We start from the raw sequence: 26,145 nt of genomic DNA, 5'->3' as shown, positions 1-26,145 counted from the left end.
CCAGTGCTATTTAATCGTGCGAATTATATCACGCGTATCTCGCGAATTATTACACGACAGTGATAATAAGGCAAATCTAATAAAATTTACTTCTCATTAAAAAGTCGTACCAAAACAATTATTTATTAATTGATTTATTTATTAATTCTTAAGAAGATACATATAAATAAGAAAAAATGGTAAAATTTGATTAGTATAATAAAAGTAATATATGCCTATGATCATTCTAAAATATAAAAAGTGAAATAGTCTTACGTTCATTGGTATATTTTAAGAACACATACATCTTTTAACGATAGTTGCAATGTAACATCATTTTTATATTACACGCAAGGTATGGCAAGTATTCCTGCTCTAAGGCGCAATTTGAAATCAACAACATTCAGTTTAACAAATTATAACTTCTATTCGTTTTCCATCATGGAATAACGCGGTGGTGTCTTCCATATTGCACTGGACGTGCATTGTAATCTACTCCTATCTATATTTTCAAACATTTCAGTTAAATCTGGTGTGCACATTCTTCTATCAAAGAATTTATAGACTGCTTTCTTCGGAATTTATCGTTGCATTGCAAGTTCATTTTCGCGTATGTATGCTAAAATTGATAAAAATTCGAGTACTCCATGCATTATAATGTTTATTAACTCATTAAGTAAAACAACACTTACATTGCGCCTAATGTGGAATTGTACGCCTTGGTCTGGCTTCATCGTCCGATGTGTCGTCGTCAGGTTTACTGTGCAAAACAGAAGTGGACCTTACTGTTTGGAGCTATATTTTGGATAAAATATCGAATGAATAATAGCTTGTGTTTTTATAACAGAAGAATACTTTGATACTGTTTGTAATGTTACCTGCGATGTCATCATCTGAGTCTCCTTCTTTTGTTTCGCTAATAAGATTTTTTTTGCTTTTTCGACAGATCTTCATGCCAGTTTTTGAACAATGGCTTTTTCTGAAATTTTTTCTTTTTCAAAGGCCTCGATTCTCCTTCTTACGGGCACATTTTTCTTCATTTCATTTTGAATGTCCTGTTTCGTCATGTTTCTATTAGACATTTCCCTTTCACGGGATGGCTCATCTTCTGCGAATAATTCTTCGAACTCGGTGAGTCCAATAGCTTAATTCAGCTGCTGAACCTCCTCCTGCAGAGTTATTGGCGACCGTGATGTAAATTTAGGTTCATTATTTTTTCCTATACTACTAGCCAAGTTTTTATTAATTACTACCATTTCGTTTGATTTTATTGGTGATAAAGGTTCTACAATTGCGGTAGCGTCCATCATCTTCTGCGTATAAGTAGAATTGATGTCCATCGTGGAATTCATAAGAGGAGTAAATTTCTCAAGTGCATTCTCGCACATTGAAGGATCTTCAATATCATTTCTTGCTGATGGAATTACTGTATCATCAATAATATTAGAATATTTACCCTTCGTGTTTTCACTCCGTGAAAAAGTTCTCTTTATATTACTATCTCTTGTTGTCATTGAAGACTTTAATGGTTCAATCCTTTCTGGCTGTTTTGCATCTTCTTTTGAAATTGTTTCGCTTAAAACATTCTTTTTTGTTTTACTATGTTTTGTAGGACCTTTTGTGTTTTTTTCATCTGAACTACTTCTAGCACTTTCCTTTTTTTTAGGTCGGCCTCCACGTTTCCTCTAAAAATTTAGAATATATTTAACAACGTTATAGTAGTATTTATATACACAATGTACATACAATTGTATAAGCAATTAGATTTTGACGCATTAATTAACCGATATCAAACATTATTGGATACTACATATAAGGGTTAGTATTGATTAGTAACATAAGATATGGGGTAAGATTGAAAGTATTAAATTTCATCATAATATGACACAAACATTTACATTACTGTCATCATCAAGAGTTAGCCTTCGTAATTTTGTAACAAGTGACATTGACTGCAGCTTTTTAATATTAATTGCAGCTTTTATTGCAGCCTTTCTTTTTGTTCGGTCAATTGTTGTTTCCAGCACATCCCCAGTTTTTACATCTTTATTTTCTGTTTTATCATGTACTGCTGAATCTGTTACTGTATTGTCAGTATTGATAATATCATTTTCTGGGATAGTCTCTTTACGGCGATAACCTTTTTTCTTCAAAACCTTCGGCCTCTTTGTAGTTGAAGGGCCAGGGACTGATTGTGGTATTTCAGCAATTAAACCATGTAAATAATCCAGAGTGTCTTCAAGCTGGTTGTTAATATATTTTTTAACATCCAAGGAATAATTATGTATATTCGATATATCTTTGGTAATCATTTCTTTAATCTCCTTCTTTGATCCAGTATCCATATTTAAAATCTACGAATAAATGATATATATTTAATATATACATTAAACTATACTTTTTAATAATACATACCATAATTTAATATTATGGTTGAAATTATGACGTATATAGCAATTAATACATACACATGTGTTTAGTTCTATTAACTTAGAAGCACATGTAAATTAAAAAAAAATATATATATATATGAAACAATAATAAAATAATGAAGTAACATTGAGAATAGAATCTAGTTTAATTACACATATATACCCTTTTAATAATTCCGTTCTTATAAATTTTATTAAATTTACAGTGAAGCTTACAATTACACTAATGCCAATGAATATTAACGTATGCGTTTATTATTACACTAAATAAAAATGAAAGTAATGCAATGAAAAATACAATATACCTTAATGGAAATAAAATAAGTAAATAGCGAAGTATTTATTAATATTATTATATAGCATTATATTATATTATTATAATATTTATTAATATTTACTTACCTTTTACGTTTGCACAAAAACTATAAAATTTTAAATATAAAGAGAGATTTATAACAGAGATAAAGCAAGTCACAGAAATTAGTGTCTTTCAATGGCAAAAATGCGTTAAAGGAAGTGAAACGATAATCTCCGTCTCGCGTCACAAGCGGAACTGTGTCAGTTTTGCTCCTTGAAAGTACACGTAGCGGTACATGAGCTAGAGAACATTTCAAATCATGTTGTTGTTTATTTGCTTCGGAGTATCAAGATCGTGAGGACATACATAATATATTAATAAATAAACTCCGGGCAAAACAATGTCGCCGTTACGTTACCGTCGAACCGTCGAACAAAGACGAATTTGAATTCTCCGACTCTCCCCCGATCTGTTTATACTATACCAGTTTAAACGGACGCAATCGTAAAGAGTTCACGAGAGTTATGGATCAGTATCTACGAGTATCTACCGTCTTTGCGAACATTATCTATAATTATTTATTTAATCATTTGAAAATATACTTGAAGGTTTCAACAACGAGCAATCTTGTCTAATAAATCTCACGATCAACCATCCTCTACACACAAGTCCTCTGAAAACATAACGACTTTTCAGTTCAATTTGAATCGTTGCGTTCAACGCCATCAGGATGTCCTGCATAACGCGGGCATCCGACTAGGTGCTGATACCACATACAAGAACAAGTCGAATATGTGAAATAAAGCTTTTTAGCTTAAGGTCCCGTTTTGAAAAAAATACAGTTTGAACATGTTCGGTTGGCAATTGGCTTAATACACGCGTATGATAAATAATAAGATTTATTACATGATTTTACAAAATTTGTTAAAATTGATTAAGAAGTTACTTTCAAGAAGTAATATTTACATAATTGTAAATTGAACCCTATGTTTAACAAAATTAGGCATTCTTAAGTATTTGTTATTGTAAATTACTATTATGCTTCGCCAAGTGTGATTGGCTATTTCTGGAGCACAGCGTCCATCGATGTCATCAATGAAAGAACATAAGTTTAATAACCTAACTTATCGACGAAATAAATCCCTGGCCCCCGGGTAGCGTGTTAGGAAGCTTCCGTGGTAATTCTTTTAAAAGCAATTAACGAGTGATCTGTTCGCGAATTATTGTATTGTATTATATATTATGTGGCATCATGATATCATAAGAAATACAAGTCACTATGATTTCTTCGTACTATTTCACAGATGGAGTGTGCAAATTTGACTTTACAATGAACAAAGTCAAACGTGACAATGACAAAATTGTATGTGGCAAAACTGGATACCTCAATGTTATACAGTGTGTCAAGAAAGTGTTTGTTGTCATCTTACGTCTTTGGGAGGTAATTCTACACCTTCGGATTTGCGAAGATCTGTTGAAAAAGAGGATCAAAAAGCAAAATTGACCTCGAGCATTCTATTGCACGTATTGCGTGTTTGTGCGCGTATTTATCCAGCGATGTATTGCAAAGAACAGTTTGTCCAATAGGGGTTTCACACGCAGCAGTGGGAAAAATAATACTCTCACCCTGAGAGAATTGACCGGCGAGGGCGCGGCAGAGGCCATGGAAGCGCTTCGGTGAGGCGCGCTAGGTCCGCCGCGCCCCCCGGTGGGGTGCAAACTTAGGCGCTGGCAACTCAGCGCCCCGGGGCAGCAAATCAGCCCGGCAGGGGAACCGGACTGTCTGGCACGGCGGCTCCGGCGACGAGGCGCGGTGTGACGTGGCCGCATATCGCTCCGTTAGGGGGTGTATTGAGCGCGGGGGGGGGGGGTGTATCCCTCACACCAGTTCCCGGGCCCCTCTAGATCGCTGCCGGGACGGTCATCATGGAGGTTTTAGTCCGTTGGCGTCCGCCACTACCACGCCGCTTTTTCCCAGAAGCGACCTGGTGTCCTCCACGTTAATAAAAAAAAAAAAAAAGTGGGAAAAATAATACGCCAAAAAGGTGTACGTTATAAGGTTCGCCGTGTGCGAAATTATGTCGTTTGACGAATATTCGATGGTTAGCCGCTAAGAAAATTATAACGCAATCCTTGGAAATATCTTGTTTACGGATGAGAGCGATTCTTCCGATAGCAATGTTCTCGATCGTCAGACTGCAAAGATTTAGGCTTGTGAAAGTTCTCACATTATGATACAATGATACAGAGATTCAAGCAGGCTCGAGCAAGTTTGATTTATTCCACAGCTCGCTTTAACGTGTAGATAAAATCAATTTGAAAATGGAATAGATATCATATGTTCGCGAGCAGCCAGAAAACAACACTGACGTTATTTCGTATCGCATCTGACTTTAAAAACGAACATAAAATGAAAATAAACGGTTTTTCATACAAAAATGCATACTTGTTACGATGCATCGTGAGTAGCAGAGTAACGCATATGTTCGTGTATTACAGCATGAACGTATTAATGAATAAATAATATATATATATTACATTAAAATTTTTAATATTTTTATAATTTAATAATAATAATAATTACTATATTTATATAAGTATTATAAATAAAATATTTATAATAATATTATTAATATCTTTTTATTAGAACTAAAAATATAATTTAAAAATTTTTAATATTTTTATAATTTAATAATTATATTTATTTAAATATTATAAATAAAATATTTATAGTAATATTATTAATATTTTTTTATTAATATTAAAAATACAATCTTAAAATTTTTAATATTTTTAATTTTATAATATCATTAATATTTTTTATTTATATTAATATATAATTGAAATTTTTGATATTTTATAATTTAATATATATATATCATAAATAAAAAATTATTAAATTATATATTATACAATTTATATTATAGTAATTTCCATTTTTTCAAAATAAAAAAAATTGTATATTAAACAATTTAAAAATAAAGGGTAGAATATTTAAGTATTAATATTTTATAATTTAATTTCATAGATAATTAAATATTTATAGTAATATTATTATTTTTTATTAATATTTTAAAATATTATATATATATATATATGTCGGGTTTACATTAGAATTAGGGTTAGGGGCGTGAAAGGAATCTTCGTTTGGGTTACACGTTGTCGTTATGCAATAGAGAAGACATTGACTAGTGCAAATACGATTATTACAGAACCGGACAAGTAACCGTGGTAGTTAGGTACTCGAAAAACTAATGACAATGATCCTAGGTTCAATAACGAATCCGCGGTCGACGGGATGATAGATGAACGTACTCACAAAATCAAAGTCGGACGCGTAATATTCACTGATCGTAAAGAGTTACTCCTTTCATCAGTGAGATCGCGAGCGAGAATGCCTTTCCCGTCCCGATGATGCCACAGAGGAAAACTATAATGGGGTGTGTCTAAGGATACGAGATCATCGGGTTCGTCGAGAAAAGCCTTTGTTCAGAAAGTAAGGGAAATTGGCGTTGCTGCTAATTGGTCAATCTCCATATCGGTGGTTAGAAAAAGATGATAGCCGCCCTCGAGGGAAAGTTGCTAGTGGGAGACGCCGCTCGTTGAAAAATATGTCTCCCCTATCTTCCCGTAGTTGGGACAAAGACTGTTTGTCTGTTTGAAGGACTTTAGTTAACTAAACCTTAAGATTTATAACGGGCCCTCGGGCTAGCCGAACATGTACTGCGGAGACGCATCGACATCTGGCAATCATCTTACTTGAAGAATAGGGTCTGCGTGTGGCGAGCCATGGGACAGAAACCGTTGGAATGTTTACTGTCGCGTGTCGCCACGAATATTCCTTTTAAGGAGAGCTATAGAATTACTCCATACCTTTGTTAAACAAAGCGTTCATCCCGTAACCGCGGCTACGTTCGGCGACTGACTGTGGCCTCGAGCCCAAGCTCATTATCACAACTCTCGAACAATTACAATCGGATTGAATAACTACAATTGTTCAATTACAGACTCCGGTGTTCTTTCATCTCCGACATATATATATTTTTTACATTTGTAGTTGCGCACAGATTTTATTAAAGAAAAGTGTTAACAATGTGTTTTCATGATTTATTTCTCGCGACTGACTTCCATTAATCCCTAATATTCCTGTCGCTATACGCGTGTAAATCTAACATGGCTGCTCATAAATGTCATCAGTAAAGTTATAGTGACGGGTCTTTAGTTTTGTTTAATATCGAAGTAATTTTCCGTCTGCCGCTCGTTTTTCCTTATTCTACCGCAATTAGAACATTTATTTATTAATATTGCTGTAAAGTGACAAAAGTATTGTTCGTGTGAATATACGTATATATATATATATATATATATATTTATGTTGTGTGTCATTTTAATATGGCTAATGTTTTGTAATTCTTCGATTGCGTTATTTATTGTCTTGAGTAGTTTATTTTATAGAGTATTCGATAATATAAAACATACGCGCACACATATATATATATATATATATATACGTATTCATATGCATATTTCTCCTGGCAGTGTAGTATTCATACGAAATGAGATGTCAATTATTTATTTATCCTTTACCGGAATGTAGGCTAGTTTTAAGTATGTATCTTAGATTATCGATTTGAATCAATAATGTAGAATGCGCATACATTAATAGTAGTTTAGTTTAGAATATAATTTATATATTTATATATAGACATGCATGTTCCGTAATATAGTTCTTATTTTATAATTCTTTACCGGAATGTAGGCTAGTTTTAAGTATGTATCTTAGATTATCGGTTTGATAGAATTCGCACACATATATATATTTCTGACAATGTAACCTTCATTTCTTTAATAATACAATATTGTATGTTTTATGTATTCGTTAAACTATTAGTTTTTGACTTCATGTATACTTATATTTCATAAATTGATAATATTGTATTTATTGCATAGTATTGGAAGCACTGTCTCTAATATTTACTAGGTTATTACATGTTCGGCATATATGTTTATACTTATATGTAACTCTCCAAATTGATTGATTGAAATATATTTATATATATATATATTCCTGGCGTTTCAATTATTTTCCCCTTTTGTAGTTATTCTTATTTCCTGGTTCATTTAGAATTGTGTGTATATGTATTTTGTTTATTGGTTGGATCCGTTAATCGCCCTCGTTTTGTTAATCCTTCCTTTCGTTTCGTAGTGCCGTGTGTTCCTTTGTGCATTCAAATCCTTATTCGCGTGTTTTGTATAGAATGGTTTTCTTGTTCTTGTTACGGCGCGTGCGGAGCGCGGGACGTGACATCCCCGCCCTTGGAGTTCAAATTTCCAAAGGAAATTTGACTGATGGTATCTCTGAGTTCGCTCAAGGCGGACGTAGATGTCGTTGGTAGTTGAGTGACTACCGGTGTTATCGATATCCCTTGAGGTTGTGCAGTTTGATCATCGATATTTCGTCTTCTTTTGAGGTATAGTAGCGGGTGGGTGACTGAGCCGCATATTGCTCCTAATAGGGCGATTCCGCATTCGTAAGTTTCACGTAACTGGTATCCGTGTGCGGCTATATATATTATTGTCTTGATTAGTTTAAATATTGCGAGTATTCCAAATATTGCTGCACTGACAGTTCCAAATTCCATAAAACCAGTCCATAAGCTTGATACGGTATTTTTCGCTATTGTCGTTAATGTGTTTTGTCCATCATTCCCAGGATGTTTACTGTTCCAGGGACGATTGTTTTTCCTGTTGCTCCTCTGGCCAATGCGTTCAAGACTGCAGATTTTCTGCCGGGAACATGACGTGGTCCCGTAGTGCATCGAGGTCTTTTGGGTATACATTCCGCTCGTGGCCAACGACGATGGTGCTGAATATCGCCACGTTTGGCGCACGTCCGGGCGGAGTTCCTGTGGTGCGATTCCTTTGCCAAACGGGTAGTTCCGAGTAGCATTTTGTTGTATGTCGTACCTTTACTTGTACCGGAATGCATTTGACTATATGGACCGCTTCTCCTGCGATCAAAGCCATGTGTCCTGGGTTTTGGTTATGATGTATGCAAATTCGTCGGGCGGTAAGTTTGCCAAGCTTAAAGCGTTCTCTATTAGTTTCTTCTGTGTGGTGTATCTTTGTGTCAGTGTATCATGGTATAATGTTTTCATTTCTCGAGTTTATCAGAAATAGGAATAACCTTTTATAGAAAAAGAAAATTTTATATTTATATATATTTGTTAAGGAAATTCGAGGATATGGGAATACAAATTATTGCCTACATTTCCCACACAACAGTTATACATCTATATTACTCTCTGAAGAACGTCTTGCACGCACGCTGGTCGCCAACCGACTATCCTAGATTCTTCTAACATCTGGCAACAGTCTTTTGTCACCACTAAGACCTTGACGCCCTCTGGCCCTTACACACACACTCTCATGTACAGTGTAAATGTATCACTTCCCTAACAATGTTATATTTTTTTTCTTTCCTTTTTTCTTCTTCCCCTTTTTCTTTTTTTTTTTTTTGTTTTTTTTATTGTTAAAACCTTTGTTTTATTTTAGGTTTTACGTACTTGTTATCAGTGAAAATAAATATTATGAATACTACTTGGATTGTAATTATATACATATATGCGTACGTATTGGTAAGTAGTATAAATGAGATTTGTTTTATTGTTATAAATATATAAGTATATATCATCAATAGGAATAAATATCACAAATGTACCTTGTTTTCGAGTATATATACATATATGCGCGTGCAATGGTAAATATGACGGCTTATTTTTATGAGTCACTTGCATTATCAATGGAAGTGAATGTTATAAATATCGCCTACTTTACAACATGCGTGTATATATATATAGTGATGAACATAAGTGAAAATTATATGCATAGTTATAAATGTTGTTTGTTTACAGGTGGATAGCATCAGTGTTTGGTTTCGTGAGTGGCGTACAAATACTTTGCAGTTCCACTGTGTGGATTGCTATTCATGTTTTTCCATCCGTCGTTCAGAAAATGGTTGATGAGTTCGCCATCAGTTCTGTACACACATATAAAAATAGTTAATGTATATATGTAGTATCGTGAGTGAGAGGCCTGGGAGTTGGCGGGTGAACCGCGTGGAATGTCGCGAGAGCCGAGGCGTTTGTTTTTGATCGCGTAGTTTTGGAAAGAGGAGACCTACGTGATCTTGGCCACGAGCGGTTGCCAAGGGACGGGAAAAAAGGAATCAACAAACAAAGTTTGCGAGTGGCGTTGCCGAGAGAGTGTTGATTGCATTTTGTGAAAGTCGAGTCGTTATCTAATTATTTAGTTGTGCTGTTTTCTGTACGTTTGGTGTGAATAGTTCAGGTTGAACAACAATCGTCTTTTTCTGTCCGATTAACATCTGTATCATCCATTCCTTGTAAATATATTATATCACGATATTACATTTTTGGGGGCTCGTCCGGGATTGGACAAGACAGAAAACGAAACGGTTTAACAGAGCTATTCGAGCTAGTTGTGAATTTACCGGTACGCGGTGCGATAAAAGACGATATCGTTGACTGTTTAAGTTTGTGTAGTGTGAAAAATGGCAAACGTTGGGGACGAACGATTGTCGGGTGAAGAGGGTTCGATGCTGGAGGAGCTGAGGAGTAAGCTCGCGCGAATGAACCTCCCTATATCTGGTGCGAGGTCAGTGCTGATTGCAAGGCTGAATCGGGCGTGTAGGGCTGGACAATCGTATCCTAAGGGATCGACGGGCGGTGAAGACCTAACCGGTCAACGAGATTTAGGAAATGTACAGAGAGCTGAGCGTGATTGTAACGAAGATGAAAATTTTGAGAAAATGAATACGAAGGAGTTGAAGGAGCGCCTCGCTAGTTTGGGTTTAAAAACGACGGGAAGAAAAGTAGAATTACGCGCACGGCTACAAGCGGCCATGGATGGTAATGACATATCGTCGGAAGAAGAAAGCGACGACGAAAGTGAGTATGAAGATGACAAAAAAGACGCAAGAGGATACAAGAAAGGTACGCGAAGGGTGTATCAGGACCGTGATGAATATTGTCGAAGGGCATGTGTTGGTTCGACACTGAGTTTTAGAGACGTCGAAGATGCATTAGAGTCGTTTAGTGGCAACAAAGGTGAAAATGTCGAACGATGGTTCGAGTCGTTCGAGGAAGTCGCTGATACGTGCATGTGGTCGGATGGGCAGAAGGCAGTCTACGCGAGGAAGCTGCTGAAGGGATCAGCGAAAATATTTGCGAGCTTCGAGTGTGATGCCAGGACTTGGCATGAGTTGAAGAGGGGGCTAGTGAAAGAATTTTCGAGGAAATTCAACAGTAGGCAAGTACATCAGAAACTTGAAGAAACAAAAAAGGAGAGTGATGAAGCATGTTTGGCTTACATGTACCGCATGCTCGAAATAGCCAACCATGTGGACATAGAGGAGGAAGCAAAGGTGGAATACATAGTGGATGGAATAATAGACGACGAGAACAATAAGGCTATATTGTACGGCGCCACGTCAATCAAAGAGTTGAGGAAGAGGTTAGTGATGTACGCAGAGCAGAAGAGTCGCAGAGTAAAGTCGATTGTGAAGCCGGCTAAAACCCAGAAGAACGGGAAGCCCAGTCAATCTGTAGATGCAATGAAGAAAAGAAGATGCTTCATTTGCGGTAGTGAGGATCATCTAAGTGTTAAGTGTCCGGAGAGGGGAGAAGGTGTTAGGTGTTCCGAGTGCAGCGGATTTGGACATATTGCAGCGAGGTGTACGGCACGACCGAAAGAGACTTGCGTAGTGTCAAGATCCGAAAAGGGGAAGTATGTGAAGGAAGTGGCGATAGATGATTGTAGGTTTGTGGCACTAGTGGATACGGGTAGTGATCTCACGTTCATTCGATCAGACGAGTATGCGAGGTTAGGGTCACCACCGCTAGGTAAATGCACGCTTAAGTTCGACGGTGTTGGTTCCGCTGGCAATGAGACCTGGGGTGAATTCACCAAGGTAATGACGGTTGATGGGTGTAAACTGCCAATCACTTTGCACGTTGTTTCAAACAAAATATTGACGAAGCACGGCCTGTTATTAGGCACTGATTTTCTGGATCAGGTAGAGTTACGGGTTAAACGAGGCGAAGTGACTTTCTTGCGGCTTGACGAACAGACTAACAAAGACGTGCCGGATGTGTTTAGAGTTAACGTGGTAGAACAGACCGACGAAACAGACCTAACACACGTACGGGAACCGCATTATCGTGAAGCGATTCGCGATATCGTTAGGGGGTATAGGCCGGAGAAAAAGCGGGACGTTGGGATAACGGCAAAAATCGTTTTAAAGAGTGACAAACCTGTGGTTCGAAGGCCGCGAAGATTGGCGCCTTCGGAGAAAAAAGAGGTGGACGAGTTGATGGAATTATGGACAAATGAAGGCACAATAAAACCGTCAAACTCAGAATATGCAAGTCCCATAGTTGTAGTTAGAAAGAAAGATGGTTCTATCAGAGTCTGTGTTGATTTTCGCGAGCTTAATGAACTTATTGAGTGTCCACATTTCCCATTGCCTTTAATTGATGATATTTTAGATGCATTGCAAGGTACTCAGTTTTTCACAACGTTGGATTTAAAGAATGGTTTTTTTCACGTGTGTTTAGACAAAGACAGCCGAAAATATACATCTTTCGTTACGCCATCGGGGCAATATGAATTTTTGAAGTTGCCGTTTGGTTTAAAGATTTCACCCATTGTGTTTCAGAAGTATATTTCGATGATCTTTAAGGAACAAGTAGGTAAAGGTATTGTTATCGTGTATATGGATGACATTATTATTCTTGCAAAGAATTTAGAGGAGGCGTGGGAACGTTTGCAAATGGTCATAGAGTTAGCTGAGCAGTATGGGCTAATTATAAACTGGGGAAAATGTCGTTTTCTGCAGCAGGAAATTGAATATTTGGGGTATATAGTCTCAAAAAATACCATAAGGCCGTCTACACATAAAACTAGGGCAGTAGCAAACTTTCCCAAGCCAACATCTGTTAAAAAGGTTCAGAGTTTTTTGGGACTTACGGGGTACTTTCGAAAATTTATTAGGGGATACGCGAAGATTGCTAAGCCTTTGACGGATTTGTTGAAAAAGGAGGTAAAATTTCAGTTCGGCGATCGAGAAGTAGAGGCCTTTGAAATCTTGAAAACAGCGCTTGTCAACGAACCAGTGTTAAAGTTGTATAGAATGGGCGCGGAGACTGAGTTGCATACAGACGCGTCCGCAGAGGGTTACGGAGCAATTTTAATGCAACTAGATCTGGACGATGGAAAATTCCATCCGGTCTACTTTGCCAGCGGAAAAACAACTCCCGCCGAGGCAAAGTACACCAGTTACGAACTGGAAGTAATAGCAATTGTAAAAGCGTTGAACAAGTTTAGAATATATCTGTTAGGTATGCCGTTTACTATCGTCACGGATTGCCAAGCGTTTGCTATGACAATGAAAAAGAAAGATTTGTGTGCGCGTGTAGCCAGATGGGCCTTGTTACTAGACGAGTTTAAGTATCAGGTGTGTCATAGGCCAGGTAAAAGCATGCAGCATGTGGATGCTCTGAGTAGAAACCCCCTGCCGAGCACTATGTATGTAACGGAAAGTGAAGACGGGCTGATTGCACGGTTGAGAAGTGCACAGAACAAGGACGTTGAAGTCCGTAGGATTTTAGATGCCGCAACGTGCAATCAGGTCGATGGGTATGTAATACGGAACAATATTTTGTATAAAGAGTGTAAGGATGATGTGTTAATAGTAGTACCGAAGGCTATGCAGGTTCAGGTAGTCAGGCAGGCGCACGAGCGTGGGCATTTTGGGGTCACCAAAACAGAAGCTATAGTCAAGAAGGACTTTTGGTTTAAGGGGCTACGTGAAAAGGTCGAGCATGTGGTATCTAACTGTCTCGATTGTATCCTAGCCGAACGAAAATTGGGCAAGCAAGAGGGATATCTAAATCCGTTAGACAAAGGTGACACACCGTTAGACACTTACCATATTGACCATGTGGGCCCTATGACAGCTACAAAGAAAAGATACGCACACATCTTTGTAGTAGTGGATGCGTTCACGAAGTTTACGTGGCTTTATCCTACTAGATCTACTGATACCGCGGATGTTATCGATCGACTGAAGAAGCAAGCGGCTGTTTTTGGGAACCCACGACGAATTATCTCTGATCGGGGAACAGCGTTCACATCCAACGCGTTCCAAGAGTATTGCGAAGAAGAAAATATAAAGCATTTATTAGTCACGACGGGGGCGCCGAGGGGGAACGGGCAGGTAGAGAGGGTAAACAGGACACTCATACCTTTACTAACTAAACTGACTGCCCCTAAACCCGATGATTGGTATAAACATGTCGACCAAGTACAGAAATACCTGAATTTTACATTAAACAGGAGCACGGGAAAAACTCCTTTCCAGCTACTTGTCGGGGTCGAGATGCAAACTAAAGAAGATCCACAGATCCGAAAATTGGTTGAAGAAGAATGGGTGGTGGAATTCGAAGAGCAACGTCGTGAACTGCGTGAGGACGCGAAAAAGAAAATTGCTGCTACTCAAGAGGAAAATCGGAGGCACTACAACAAAAGAAGAAAAGGTGCGAAACAGTACCTAAGTGGAGAGTTGGTGGCCATAAAGAGAACGCAGTTTGGCCCAGGATTAAAACTGGGAGGAAGATTTTTGGGTCCGTACCGGATTGTGCGAGAAATGCGGAATGATCGCTACATTGTGGAGAAGGTAGGAGAGCATGAGGGGCCAAAACGGTCATCAACTACTGTTGATTTTATGAAACCTTGGGTCATAAACGCCGAAAGTGACGCATCTGATGACAGCGAGATAGAAGGCAACATCTGAGGGCAGATGTTATTGCAGGATGGCCGAGTGTAGTATCGTGAGTGAGAGGCCTGGGAGTTGGCGGGTGAACCGCGTGGAATGTCGCGAGAGCCGAGGCGTTTGTTTTTGATCGCGTAGTTTTGGAAAGAGGAGACCTACGTGATCTTGGCCACGAGCGGTTGCCAAGGGACGGGAGAAAAGGAATCAACAAACAGAGTTTGCGAGTGGCGTTGCCGAGAGAGTGTTGATTGCATTTTGTGAAAGTCGAGTCGTTATCTAATTATTTAGTTGTGCTGCTTTCTGTACGTTTGGTGTGAATAGTTCAGGTTGAACAACAATCGTCTTTTTCTGTCCGATTAACATCTGTATCATCCATTCCTTGTAAATATATTATATCACGATATTACATATATATATTATTTATTTTTTTTTATATATATAATTTTCGTTTGGATCTGTTCCTTTGTACGAATACTGTATCCCTGTATATAATATAATATATATAATATGTTATAATTATGTTAGTTGTTATTTATTATATATATTTTCCTTAACTCTCTCCCCCTTTTTCTTGTGTTTTTTTTTTTTTTTTTTTTATTAGTACCTAGCATTGCTATTATGATGCTGTATTGTATTGCATTGGCTGTTATTTGTATGTGCGCGCGACGAATCTTTCAACATGGTCGCTCGCGTGTCTCTTTGGTATGGCGTTGGTTTAATGTCAACAGTAACGTGTTGTTGAAATAACTAATTAATTGTTAATCACTATAATTTTATTTAGTAGTGTTTTGTAATATTGTTTTGTGTTTCATGATATTGTGTGTGTCAATATCGTGTGCTACTTTAATGCGATAGCATGGATTGTATTGTTACCGAATTTCAATAGTCATTGTTTCGATTATACGTGACTTGCATTTATGTAAGTCTCGTTTAATTTAGTTAATGTTTTGTGTATTGTGTTACCAGTTATTTCGTTTAGCATAACTTTATTCCTTTGCACCGAGTTCAGTCATGTCTTGTCGTTAATATTTAGTTAGTCTATCTTGATTAATATATATATTTAACAAATATTTAAGAAACAATGGCGAGTGTAGTGGAATCGTTGGACGAAGAAATGGTTTTGACATTGTCGGAAAAGCTTAAAGCATGGGATGCGAACTTTCGCGATATGAGTGCAAAACTCGCCGAATTACAAAGCGGCTTATTCGAACTTAAAACAAAACAAGAACCTAAAACACCCGTATCGCCGCCGACAACGCAACAAGAGACGGTCCAGCCGAGTGGACATACCCAGCCAATTAAGCTAAAAGATGCGATCGAATCGGTGCCAGTGTTTGACGGATATCGACCATCGGTATTCCACTTTTTAAGAGCTTGTGAGCGCGCGAGAAATATGATTCCCAGATATCAAGAACCTCAATTGGTAAAATTGTTAGTAAATAATCTCCGTGGACACGCGCTCCTCGCCATCGAAGACACAGAATTAATGAGTCTAAACGATTTCGGAAACAAATTAAAGGATCTATTCGGCCCAAAGAAATCTCTTAACGAATACAAAGGGGAATTAGGAACGATATTTCAACGACCCGGGGAAGACATATTACATTATATGGATCGCGTTAGAAATCTTAGATTGGCAATAATGGACGGAGAAAGAGGCGACTACGGCATCATATCCCCCGATATCCAAGATACTATAGATTGGGAAACGAAAGAAGCTTTCGTTAAAGGACTTCCGAACGAGGTATATGTGCGAGTAAAAATAGCAGGGTACCATACTTTAGAAGATGCGTATCGTCAAGCCGTCAAAGCAACACACGAATTGAAACAAATAACCGATAGAACGCGACCCCAACGACCGACACCCTCGAACTATTACAGACGCGACAACGCACATCCTTCGAACACTAACAACAATATCAGGAACAACCGCCAAGATCGAAGATCGCTACCTCCATCGCAGAATTTTTTGAATTCTACAAGACAAAATATCACGTGTAACTATTGCAAAAAACCCGGGCATCTAGTGAAAGACTGTTACAAATTTAAAGCCCGAGTAGATGCCGGATTAATCGTACCCTATGCTTCGAGACCATCGGGAAACCAAACACGTCCTTCGGGAGAATGGGGCGAGCCACGAAGGAACGATACGCCGAATCGCCCAAGAGTACAGGCGGCAACCAGGCGACCGGCGCCGACGGCAACAAACACAACAAGGACAGCCACCCCCGCGAGATCGACTCCACCACCCATAACGAGAGACAGAGCGAACGCAATGCCGACCATAAGATCGAACGAACAACCACTAAATATTGTGGGGGAGTCATCCCACAACCAAACGAGGTCACAGACAGAAAATCCAGAATCTCAAGGCAAAAGGAAAAGAGTGAAGCACAAGCAACCGGCGAAGGAAAATCATCAGGAGTTGAATTCAGATTCGGAAGGCGACCTCTCCGAATTATTTCAATAAAATTTAACGATTCCCCAACGACCCCAACTGCACGAATAGTTTCCCCAAATCTAAAGACTAAGACGAGTTTATTATTAGACTCTGGATCGGAAATCAACATTATCAAGAAACCTGCTATACTCGATTCAGCCATCATCGACGAAAAGGAATCAATCGAAGTGCGAGGAATTACGGCAACGAGCCTGGTCTTCTTAGGGCAGACGGTAATACAGGTTGCGGGCCATCCGGTTGTTTTTCATGTAGTCGATGATTCATTGCTAATCGATCAAGACGGAATCCTAGGATCCGAATTTTTTGCAGGTTGTAAGGCTCGTTTAGATTATGAGGGAAAACATATCAGATGGGGAAATATTTATATTCCCTTCGATACTAAAGAAAAAATAATTATACCGAAGCGAAGTTCAATAACGTGTTCGATTAATATCGCTAATCCAGAGATAAAAGAGGGATTTATTCCAAGAATCGAGCCGAACAAGGGAATCTATTTTGGTAATGCAGTTGTGAGGAATCACAAAGGAAAAGGTTACATAAGAGTAATAAATACTACTTCGAGAGATTACGTATTTACAACACCAACGATGGTAATTAAAGAATTTGAAAATCCCCCCCCCCCCGCCCCCCGCTTCCTAGGACAGCGTGAAATACAGTTCTAAGATCGGAGGAAAGTAGATACGATAAAATAAATGAGTTACTACGACTCGAACATTTGAACGAAGAAGAAAAGGAAAATGCTAAAAAATTGATTCGTAATAATCAAGATAGGTTTCATATTCCAGGAGATACATTGGAAGCAACCGAAGTTCTGGAACATAGGATAATTACAACGGATAATATACCCATCAATACTAAACAGTATCGATATCCACCAATACATTGAGAAGAAATAAATCGACAGGTCCAAGAACTACTAGATACGGACGTAGTGGAACCATCAATATCTCCATATAACTCCCCGTTATGGATTGTGCCCAAAAACCCGATTCGCAAGGAAATAAGCGCTGGAGATTAGTCATCGATTATAGAAAATTGAACGATAAAACGATTGGCGATGCCTTCCCACTACCCAACATTACAGAAATATTGGATCAATTAGGAAGTGCAAAATATTTTTCCACGTTTGACTTGGCATCGGGCTTTCACCAGATCCGTATGTCACAGGAAGATGCCCACAAAACTGCATTTTCGACACCATACGGGCATTTTCAATTCAAAAGAATGCCCTTTGGATTAAAAGATGCCCCAGCAACATTTCAACGTTTGATGAATTCAATATTATCTGGTCTGCAAGGAATAGAACTATTCGCCTATCTGGATGACATAGCGATTTATTCCACGTCTCTCCAAGAACACGAAATTAAATTTAATAAATTAATGGAAAGACTGAGGAAAGCTAAATTACGATTACAACCTGATAAGTGCGAATTTTTACGACACGAGGTGAATTATTTAGGACATATAATTAGTGAGGATGGCGTGAAACCCGACCCAAAGAAAGTCGAAGCCGTATCAAAATTTCCACGACCAAAGAGGGCGAAAAATATCAAACAATTTCTGGGACTAGCAGGATATTACAGAAGATTTATACCCCGATTTCCCCAAGGTCGCGAAACCATTGACACAACTATTAAAGAAAGACACTCCCTTTAAATGGACAGAAAATCAAGAAAACGCATTCAATAATTTAAAGACAGCGTTAGTGACGAAACCCATCCTGCAATATCCGGACTTTTCTAAACCCTTTAACCTTACTACAGACGCATCAGGATATGCAATAAGCGGTGTACTGAGTCAAGGGCCAATCGGAAAGGATTTGCCGATTGCGTATGCCTCAAGGCTATTAAATCCCGCCGAACAAAACTACTCTACCATAGAAAAGGAGTGTCTGGCAATTGTTTACAGCGCAATGCACTTCCGACCGTATCTTTACGGAAGAAAGTTTACCATCGTAACCGATCATAAACCTTTAGTGTGGATGCATTCTATCAAAGATCCTACTTCAAGAATTTGGAAATGGAAATTAAAGTTATCGGACTTCGAATTTGATATTGTATACAAAGAAGGCAGGGCGAACGCAAACGCAGACGCATTATCTAGGAACCCTCCGGAAGTTTGTTTACCAATCAGAAAGAGAGAGGAAGTCTCACCGATTCGCTATCCTGTCTCAAAAAGATTCGAAATAGATACGTCAACCGAAGACTCTCCCATATTCGAAGCTAAACCACACGTCTTGCCTCAATCCAGTGATTCTAAAAATCAAGGAAAGGGTTTTAACCGAAAACATTTTACAATAGAAGAAACCCCCATAAAATATTTAGACCAAGCATTAGCAGAAATCGATGTAAGTACAGATAGAGAAATAACCAATCGAGAAAAAGAAGGCACGGATACAACAAGCGAAAAAGAGACCTCCACTGTAATTCCAGAACTAATTCAACAACGAGAAAAGGACACGAGACCTACGATAATTGCGGAACTAAGAATTTCAGAAACCCGAGACTCAATTGCGAGAGTAAATGACCATAAAGTAGTATTTATAGATATACATGGCAATCCGATAGATAAAGGAGCCTTAGAAATGAAGGAAACGGGAAAATTACCTCGTTATGAAGATTTAATGTTAGAAAAAGCAAGATTGAATTACGATTCTGGAAAATACATTGTATTCCTACCGATAAAGGAAAATAGAAATATTCCAATAACACCAGAAAATTTATTAAACTCGCTAAGATCTCTATTAGACGCAATAAATGAAAAACAGTTAACTTCGTTCAGCATTAGCAAAGGAAACTTGGAGGAAATACCCTGGCGATATACAATCAGAAAATTAAAGGAAATATTTATGGAAAAAACCTTAACCATCACCATTTGCACTGGGGAAGTAATTACCCCATCTGTGGAAGCGCGGAACAACATAATACGAGAAAAACATGAATCAAGCGTAGCAGGACACAAAGGAATAACAAAAACTTATCAAAGAATACGACAACATTACTAGTGGGAAAATATGAAAAAGAAAATTCAAGATTACGTAATAACATGTAAGGAATGCCAATTGAAGAAACTCACAAGAATAAAAGCAAAGCAACCAATGGTACTTACAGACACACCAGGTAAAGCGTTCGATAAGGTTAGTATGGATATTATAGGTCCATTACCAAAAACCCAAAAGGGAAATGAATATATATCAACTATCCAAGACTTATTAACAAAATACTCAATTGGGATTCCACTAGGAGGAATCTCTTCAGCGGAGATAGCGGACGTTTTTGTAAAGCGATTTATTTGTCGTTTCGGGTCACCGAGAGCTATTCTCACTGATCAAGGAACGAACTTTACATCCTCACTAATGAAGAAAGTAGCAAAGAGATTCCGCATCAAACAATATACCACGACGGCATATCATCCACAAAGTAACGGTTCAATCGAAAGATCTCACCACGTGCTGATAGAATATCTCAAATTATACATTGAAAATTCCAAAAATTGGGACGAATGGGTAGAATTAGCTATGTTTTCCTATAATACCTCTGTACACGAAGGAACGAAATTCTCCCCGCACGAATTAGTTTTTGGACATCTAGCCAGAGAACCTACTGGTGAAGTAATAATCGAAGAGAACATGGAACCAACTTACGCAGAATATCTCGAAGATCTGTTCGATAAAATTAACACCGTACAACGAATGGCAAGAGAAAATTTGATAAAATCCAAACTAAGATCAAAAGAATATTACGACCGACGAATCAACCCCCAAGATTTTAAAGTAGGAGATTCGATATATTTACTAAAAGAACCCAGTAAAGGAAAATTCTCCGATCAATATACTGGACCATACAAAGTGCTAGAAATCTTGCAGAACCAAAACGTCAAGATCGAAGTAAAAGGGATTCCGCGAACGGTGCATTTAAACAAGTTAAAACTAGCGCATAATCGAAATAAGCAATGAATAAAGCGATTTCAGTGGGCAACGTAGTGCGGTAGTATATGTTATAGTGCTGTTCGTCGAATAATACAGATATCGAACACCTAAAAGGAAAAAGGAAAATTATTATACGTGTGTCAATTATTGCTTAAATATAAAACGTGTTAACTCAATGAACAATTAACTAGTGAAAGTGAAAGTTACCTTGTGAACAAGTGATCAACATACAAGAAAGTGTACGTGCAAGTATAGGTTATGGATCGTTGTTCGTGGAACACAATGTATGACAGCTACCTAAAATAAGTGAATAAATTAGTTTCAGTTGTCTCGGTGCAAAATACAAGGTTACTAAATGTTATAATTATATTATGGATAAATCAAAAGGAGGTGTAACACTGTTCGTCGAATAATACAGATAGCGAAAACCTAAAAAGAAAAAGGGAAAATTATTATGTGTACTCCAATTATTGTTTGAATATACAACATGTCGATTCAATAAATAATTAAAAGAGGGGAAGTGAAAGTTACCTTGTAAACAAGTAATCATCATACAAGAAGGTCTACATGCAAAATAGGTTATGGCTCCCTGCTTGCGGAACACCATGTACCAGCTGAAAATAAACGAACGAATTAACTTCAATTGCCTTAATGCAAAGAGCAGCATCGCTAAATGTTATAACGGTGCTGTGGAGGCGTGGCACTGTTCGTCGAATGACACAGATAGCGGAAACTTGGAAAAAGAAAAGAAGTTTATTACGAGTGTTCCAATTACTGTTTGAATGTAAAACGTGTTAGTTCAACGAATAACGAAAACAGTGAAAGTGCAACTTACCTCGTGAACAATCAATCACCATACAAGGAAGTGTACATGCATGGATTTCGCAGATTAACAAGAAGAAATAAAATAGCTGATAAATATAGAAAGTGGTTAGAAAATAATTAAGATAGATTAATTGAGAGTTAGTAATAAATATAACCGGAGTAAAAGGATATTTTATTATGTATTAATCTACGTAGTATTGTTATATTATTATATCTAACATGTAGAAATGGATTTTGTACGCATATATGTATATAATTCCAATCCAAGTAGTATTCATAATATTTGTTTTCACTGATAACAAGTACGTAAAACCTAAAATAAAACAAAGGTTTTAACAATAAACAAAAAACAAAAAAAAAAAGAAAAAGGGGAAGAAGAAAAAGAAAGAAGAAAAAAAGGAAAGAAAAAAATAATATATATAAATATAAAATTTTCTTTTTCTATAAAAGGTTATTCCTATTTCTGATAAACTCGAGAAATGAAAACATTATACCATGATACACTGACGCAAAGATACACCACACAGAAGAAACTAATAGAGCACGCTTTAAGCTTTGCAAACTTACCGCCCGACGAATTTGCATACACCATAACCAAAACCCAGGACACATCGCTTTGATTGTTATTTAATAAGGTTTTGGGTTTATAAAATAACGATTCACTTAGATTCGTTTTCTCCAATATATTTCAGTCTTATAACACGTCTTACCACACAGGAATCTCCAAGTCAATAGAACAACGTGGTCGACTTCTAAGACAAAAGAGCGTCGTTAGAAGTCGTACCAACTTAGCTTGTAGTAAGCAGCGATCGTACCAACTTAACATTTCTCAACACTCCCCTTTGATCGCTAGTTTCTACAAGCCCCATAGCTTTGGTAAATTGCTGAGTCTTAATCCTATTTAGGCCTTTGGTGAGAATGTCAGCCACATTCTCAGGACTAGGTACATAAGTATAATCTAGTATCCCCCTCGATACGCAGTTCTTAACGTAAAAGTAACGCACTTGGACGTGCTTAGAACTCTCAGCAACTATTTCGTCCTTTGACCATGAAATAGCTCCCATATTATCGCAGAATATCTTGCAGGGGCGAGGGCAATATGACAGTTGACCCAATTCCTTTAACAGTAAAGAAATCCACACTGTTTCCCTTGCTGCTTCCTGCATTGCCACAAATTCCGCTTCGCACGTCGATTGAGCTATAATCGGTTGTTTTTTGGACAGCCAGGATATCGCACCACCAGCGAGTATGAACACATACCCGCTCCTGGATTTCCTGTCTACCGTACAACCCGCAAAATCCGAGTCGCAAAACACCTTCAGAGGTTGCCCGGTCCTTTGGTATACTAACTTCAAGTCTTTGGTCTTTAGTAAATATCTGAATACCCGCTTCACTGCTTTCCAATCGGATACAGTCGGATTCGCGCATCTTTGGCTTAGTTTCCCTATTGCACACGCAACATCAGGACGACTTACAGTAGCTACATACATTATGTGCCCCACAGCTTGTTCACATAATTTACTGTCGAAAGGCTCATCACGTTCAATATCAAAACCAGCCTCACATTCTCTAGCTAGCGGTGTCGACACTCCCACCACCCCAACCTCACGAGTAATGTCAAACAGATCCAGCATTTGACCTATCTGTACAGATTGATCGAATACTACAGTGGTGCTGTTTTTCTTACTCATGTGGATGGACAGAAATTGAGTGTCTACACCTAGCATTCTAACATCTAATTTGTCCTTAATCCTAGTTTTGAATATCTCAATCCACTCATTCGTCCCAAACACAAGGATGTCGTCCACATACGCAGCTACAATAAATTTTTTAGACGCATCCACATACACACATGGACCACTCACGCATGGGTTGAGACTCATACCTCTTAAAATGCTATTGATGTGTGTAAACCACATTCTTCCAGCTTGCTTCAGTCCATACAGGCTCTTTTTGAGCTTACACACAAATTTAGTTCTGTCTTTACCTGGAACTCTAAAGAGTTCTGGTTGCTCCATGTATATATCCTCATCCAGAGGGCTGTTGAGATACGCACATTCCACATCTATGTGCTCGTAAACCCACTCATTTTCCGCACATAGAGCAAGCAGAATTCTTAGAGTTCTGCGTTTTACTATTGGACTAAAGGTTTCTGAATAATCTACTCCAGGCCTCTGCCAGAATCCCCGAGCTACTAGCCTAGCCTTATACCTATCAGGGTCTCTCTTTATCACAAGCACCCACTTACAGTCTATAACGTTTTTATTTAAGGGTCTTTGCACAATGTCCCACACATCTTTACTTTTTAGATTGTCTAGTTCCTTCCTTATTGCATCAGTCCATTTTTGAGCGTCTGGCCCCCTCAGGGCTTCATACACATTCACAGGTACACACACGTTTTGAGCTTTACAAACAGTCGCAGTGTGAGCACAACAATCACATATTCTTGGTTTGTGTAGTCTTGCCGACCTCCTCGGCACAAACGGTACACTCACAGTATTCACTGGATTGTCCTCACACGTTAAACTGTCCATAAAGTAGTCGGTTTCCCCTTCGTCGTTTTCTCCGTCACTCTGTGTCTCGACGTCAGTTTGACCGGCTTCTCCCCTATGTTCAAAGGTTTCTACATCCCATATCCATTCCGAGGACTTATCCTTTATATGGTTCGTTTCCGCCTTAGCGCTCTTGTAGGGAAACGTGTTCTCCTCGAACCTGACATGACAGGATATTATCAGCTTTTGGATCTTCGGTAGGTAAATTCTATAACCTTTGACCTGTCTGTCATATCCCACAAATATCCCCTCATCCGCTCTGCTCTCGAATTTTCCTCCGCTTGGGCTCTTTAGATACCAGACTCTGCATCCAAACACTCTCAGTCTGTTTATCTCCCCTTGGAGGTCACATCCCTTACCCTTCCATAATTCCAGTGGGATCTTGTCTCCGATGGCAGCGGATGGGCATAGGTTTCTTATGTGGCATGCCGTGTTCACAGCCTCCCCCCACAGATAGTCAGGGAGTCCAGATTAGATGAGTAAACATCTGGACATCTCGACCAGGGTTCTGTTCGCTCGTTCGGAGACCCCATTTTGTTCAGGGTTTCTAGGAACAGTTTTCCTGTGTAAGATGCCTTTCTCCTTCAGGTAGTTCTCGAAGTTTTCTCCTGTGTACTCACCCCCGTTATCTGTTTGAAGGGCACTTATCTTGGATTGGTGTAAAGCCTCCACCTCCGCCTGGTACTCCTTGAAGCACTTGAGTACTTCATTCTTCCTACTGATGATTCTGACGTGCATGAAACGAGAAAAATCATCTGTGAACGTTACGAAATAATTACCTCCGCCCAGCGACTTGCATTGCGTTCTGCCACTAATATCGCTGTGAACTATTTCTAAAGGACGTTGACACATGTGGTGGGCTGTCTTCGGAAATGGTACTTTTGTCATTTTCCCTTTCACGCAGACCCCGCATGGTTCCTCATGTATCCTAGAGCCCTCCTTCACGTTCCTCACAGGGATCTTTCTCATCGCGTCCCCATGTAGATGACCTAACCTCTCATGCCATGACACGATACCTTTGTACGCCTTAGCTTCAATAACCTCGGCGTGGTCGTCATCATTTCCAGGTTCTTCTTGATCGTTCTCCATGGAAACGTTTGCTACATGCCTCTCAGGTGGTATTGTCTCTAGGTAGTACACGTTGTCTCCTACCTTTGAGTTAAATACCACATCCCCATCATCATGTGTGCCGACGGCCTCATCCTTCGTACACACTGTGGTGACGCCTTTCACTGCCAATTGCCTGATCGAGATTAGATTTACATCTAATTCAGGCACCCACAGGGCGTTCGACAAGGATAGACTCCACCCGCCACAGGCTTTGGTCATCTTCACGACGATCGTGCCTTTTCCCTTGACTTCCAGGTACCCCTTACCAATCCGGATCTGTCCAGTCGCAGGCACGAAGTCCACGAACCGATACCTATCCGGGGTCATACGGTTTGAGGCTCCCGAGTCAAGATAGCTGATCCTGTCCCTTTCCACGTGGTTGATAGATGATAAAGCCAGTATGGAGATAAGTCCCTTGGATCTCGGTTTATCTTCCGATCCTTTCTCCGCTTTGTTTTCTGGGTCTTTCTCTTCCTTGTCTTCTTTTCCCTCATGGCAGTTGTACGATATGTGGCCTCGTTTTCCACATTTATAGCATTTTTTATCCTTTGGGTTTTTGTGCTTTTTCTTAGCGCCATCTTCATTTTGTTGGGGCTTGGTCTTCGATTGTTTGCAAGCCGCCATTGCACTGTTCTTCTCGGAGGGACCCATGGCCGCTTCCATTCTCCTTTCCTCAAGTAGGAGATCGGATTTCACGACCCTCGAG

The 26,145-nt window shown here is 38.7% G+C and overlaps 1 protein-coding gene across 2 annotated transcripts; it reads right to left on the bottom strand.

Annotated features, from left to right (window-relative positions):
* Nucleotides 1-446: 446 nt before the first annotated feature.
* Nucleotides 447-2,447, bottom strand: LOC143304106 (uncharacterized). Of its 2 annotated transcripts, none has more exons than XM_076626465.1 (4): nucleotides 1,872-2,447; nucleotides 858-1,664; nucleotides 672-774; nucleotides 447-598 (listed from the first exon to the last, which is right to left on the bottom strand). In XM_076626465.1, exons 1-2 carry the CDS (start codon nucleotides 2,322-2,324, stop codon nucleotides 1,125-1,127), a joined length of 993 nt encoding a protein of 330 aa, XP_076482580.1. In that variant the 5' UTR covers nucleotides 2,325-2,447; the 3' UTR covers nucleotides 447-598; nucleotides 672-774; nucleotides 858-1,124. The 2 variants fall into 2 exon arrangements, with proteins under 2 accessions (XP_076482580.1, XP_076482581.1); XM_076626466.1 differs by having other exon boundaries at nucleotides 1,878-2,447.
* Nucleotides 2,448-26,145: the final 23,698 nt, after the last annotated feature.

Source organism: Bombus vancouverensis, unplaced genomic scaffold, assembly GCF_051014615.1.
Source record: "Bombus vancouverensis nearcticus unplaced genomic scaffold, iyBomVanc1_principal scaffold0022, whole genome shotgun sequence".
In the NCBI taxonomy this organism is placed as follows: Eukaryota; Metazoa; Arthropoda; class Insecta; order Hymenoptera; family Apidae; genus Bombus; species Bombus vancouverensis.
The sequence above is the reverse complement of the archived record's forward strand: the minus strand, read 5'-3'. Positions and strand labels throughout refer to the sequence as shown.

Coding starts and splice junctions, on each gene's coding strand:
- LOC143304106 (XM_076626465.1), bottom strand. CDS start 2,324: ATGGATACTGGATCAAAGAAGGAGATTAAAGAAATGATTACCAAAGAT. Junction 1,665..1,871: donor ATGATGACAGTAATGTAAAT/GTTTGTGTCATA, acceptor CTAAATTTTTAG/AGGAAACGTGGAGGCCGACC.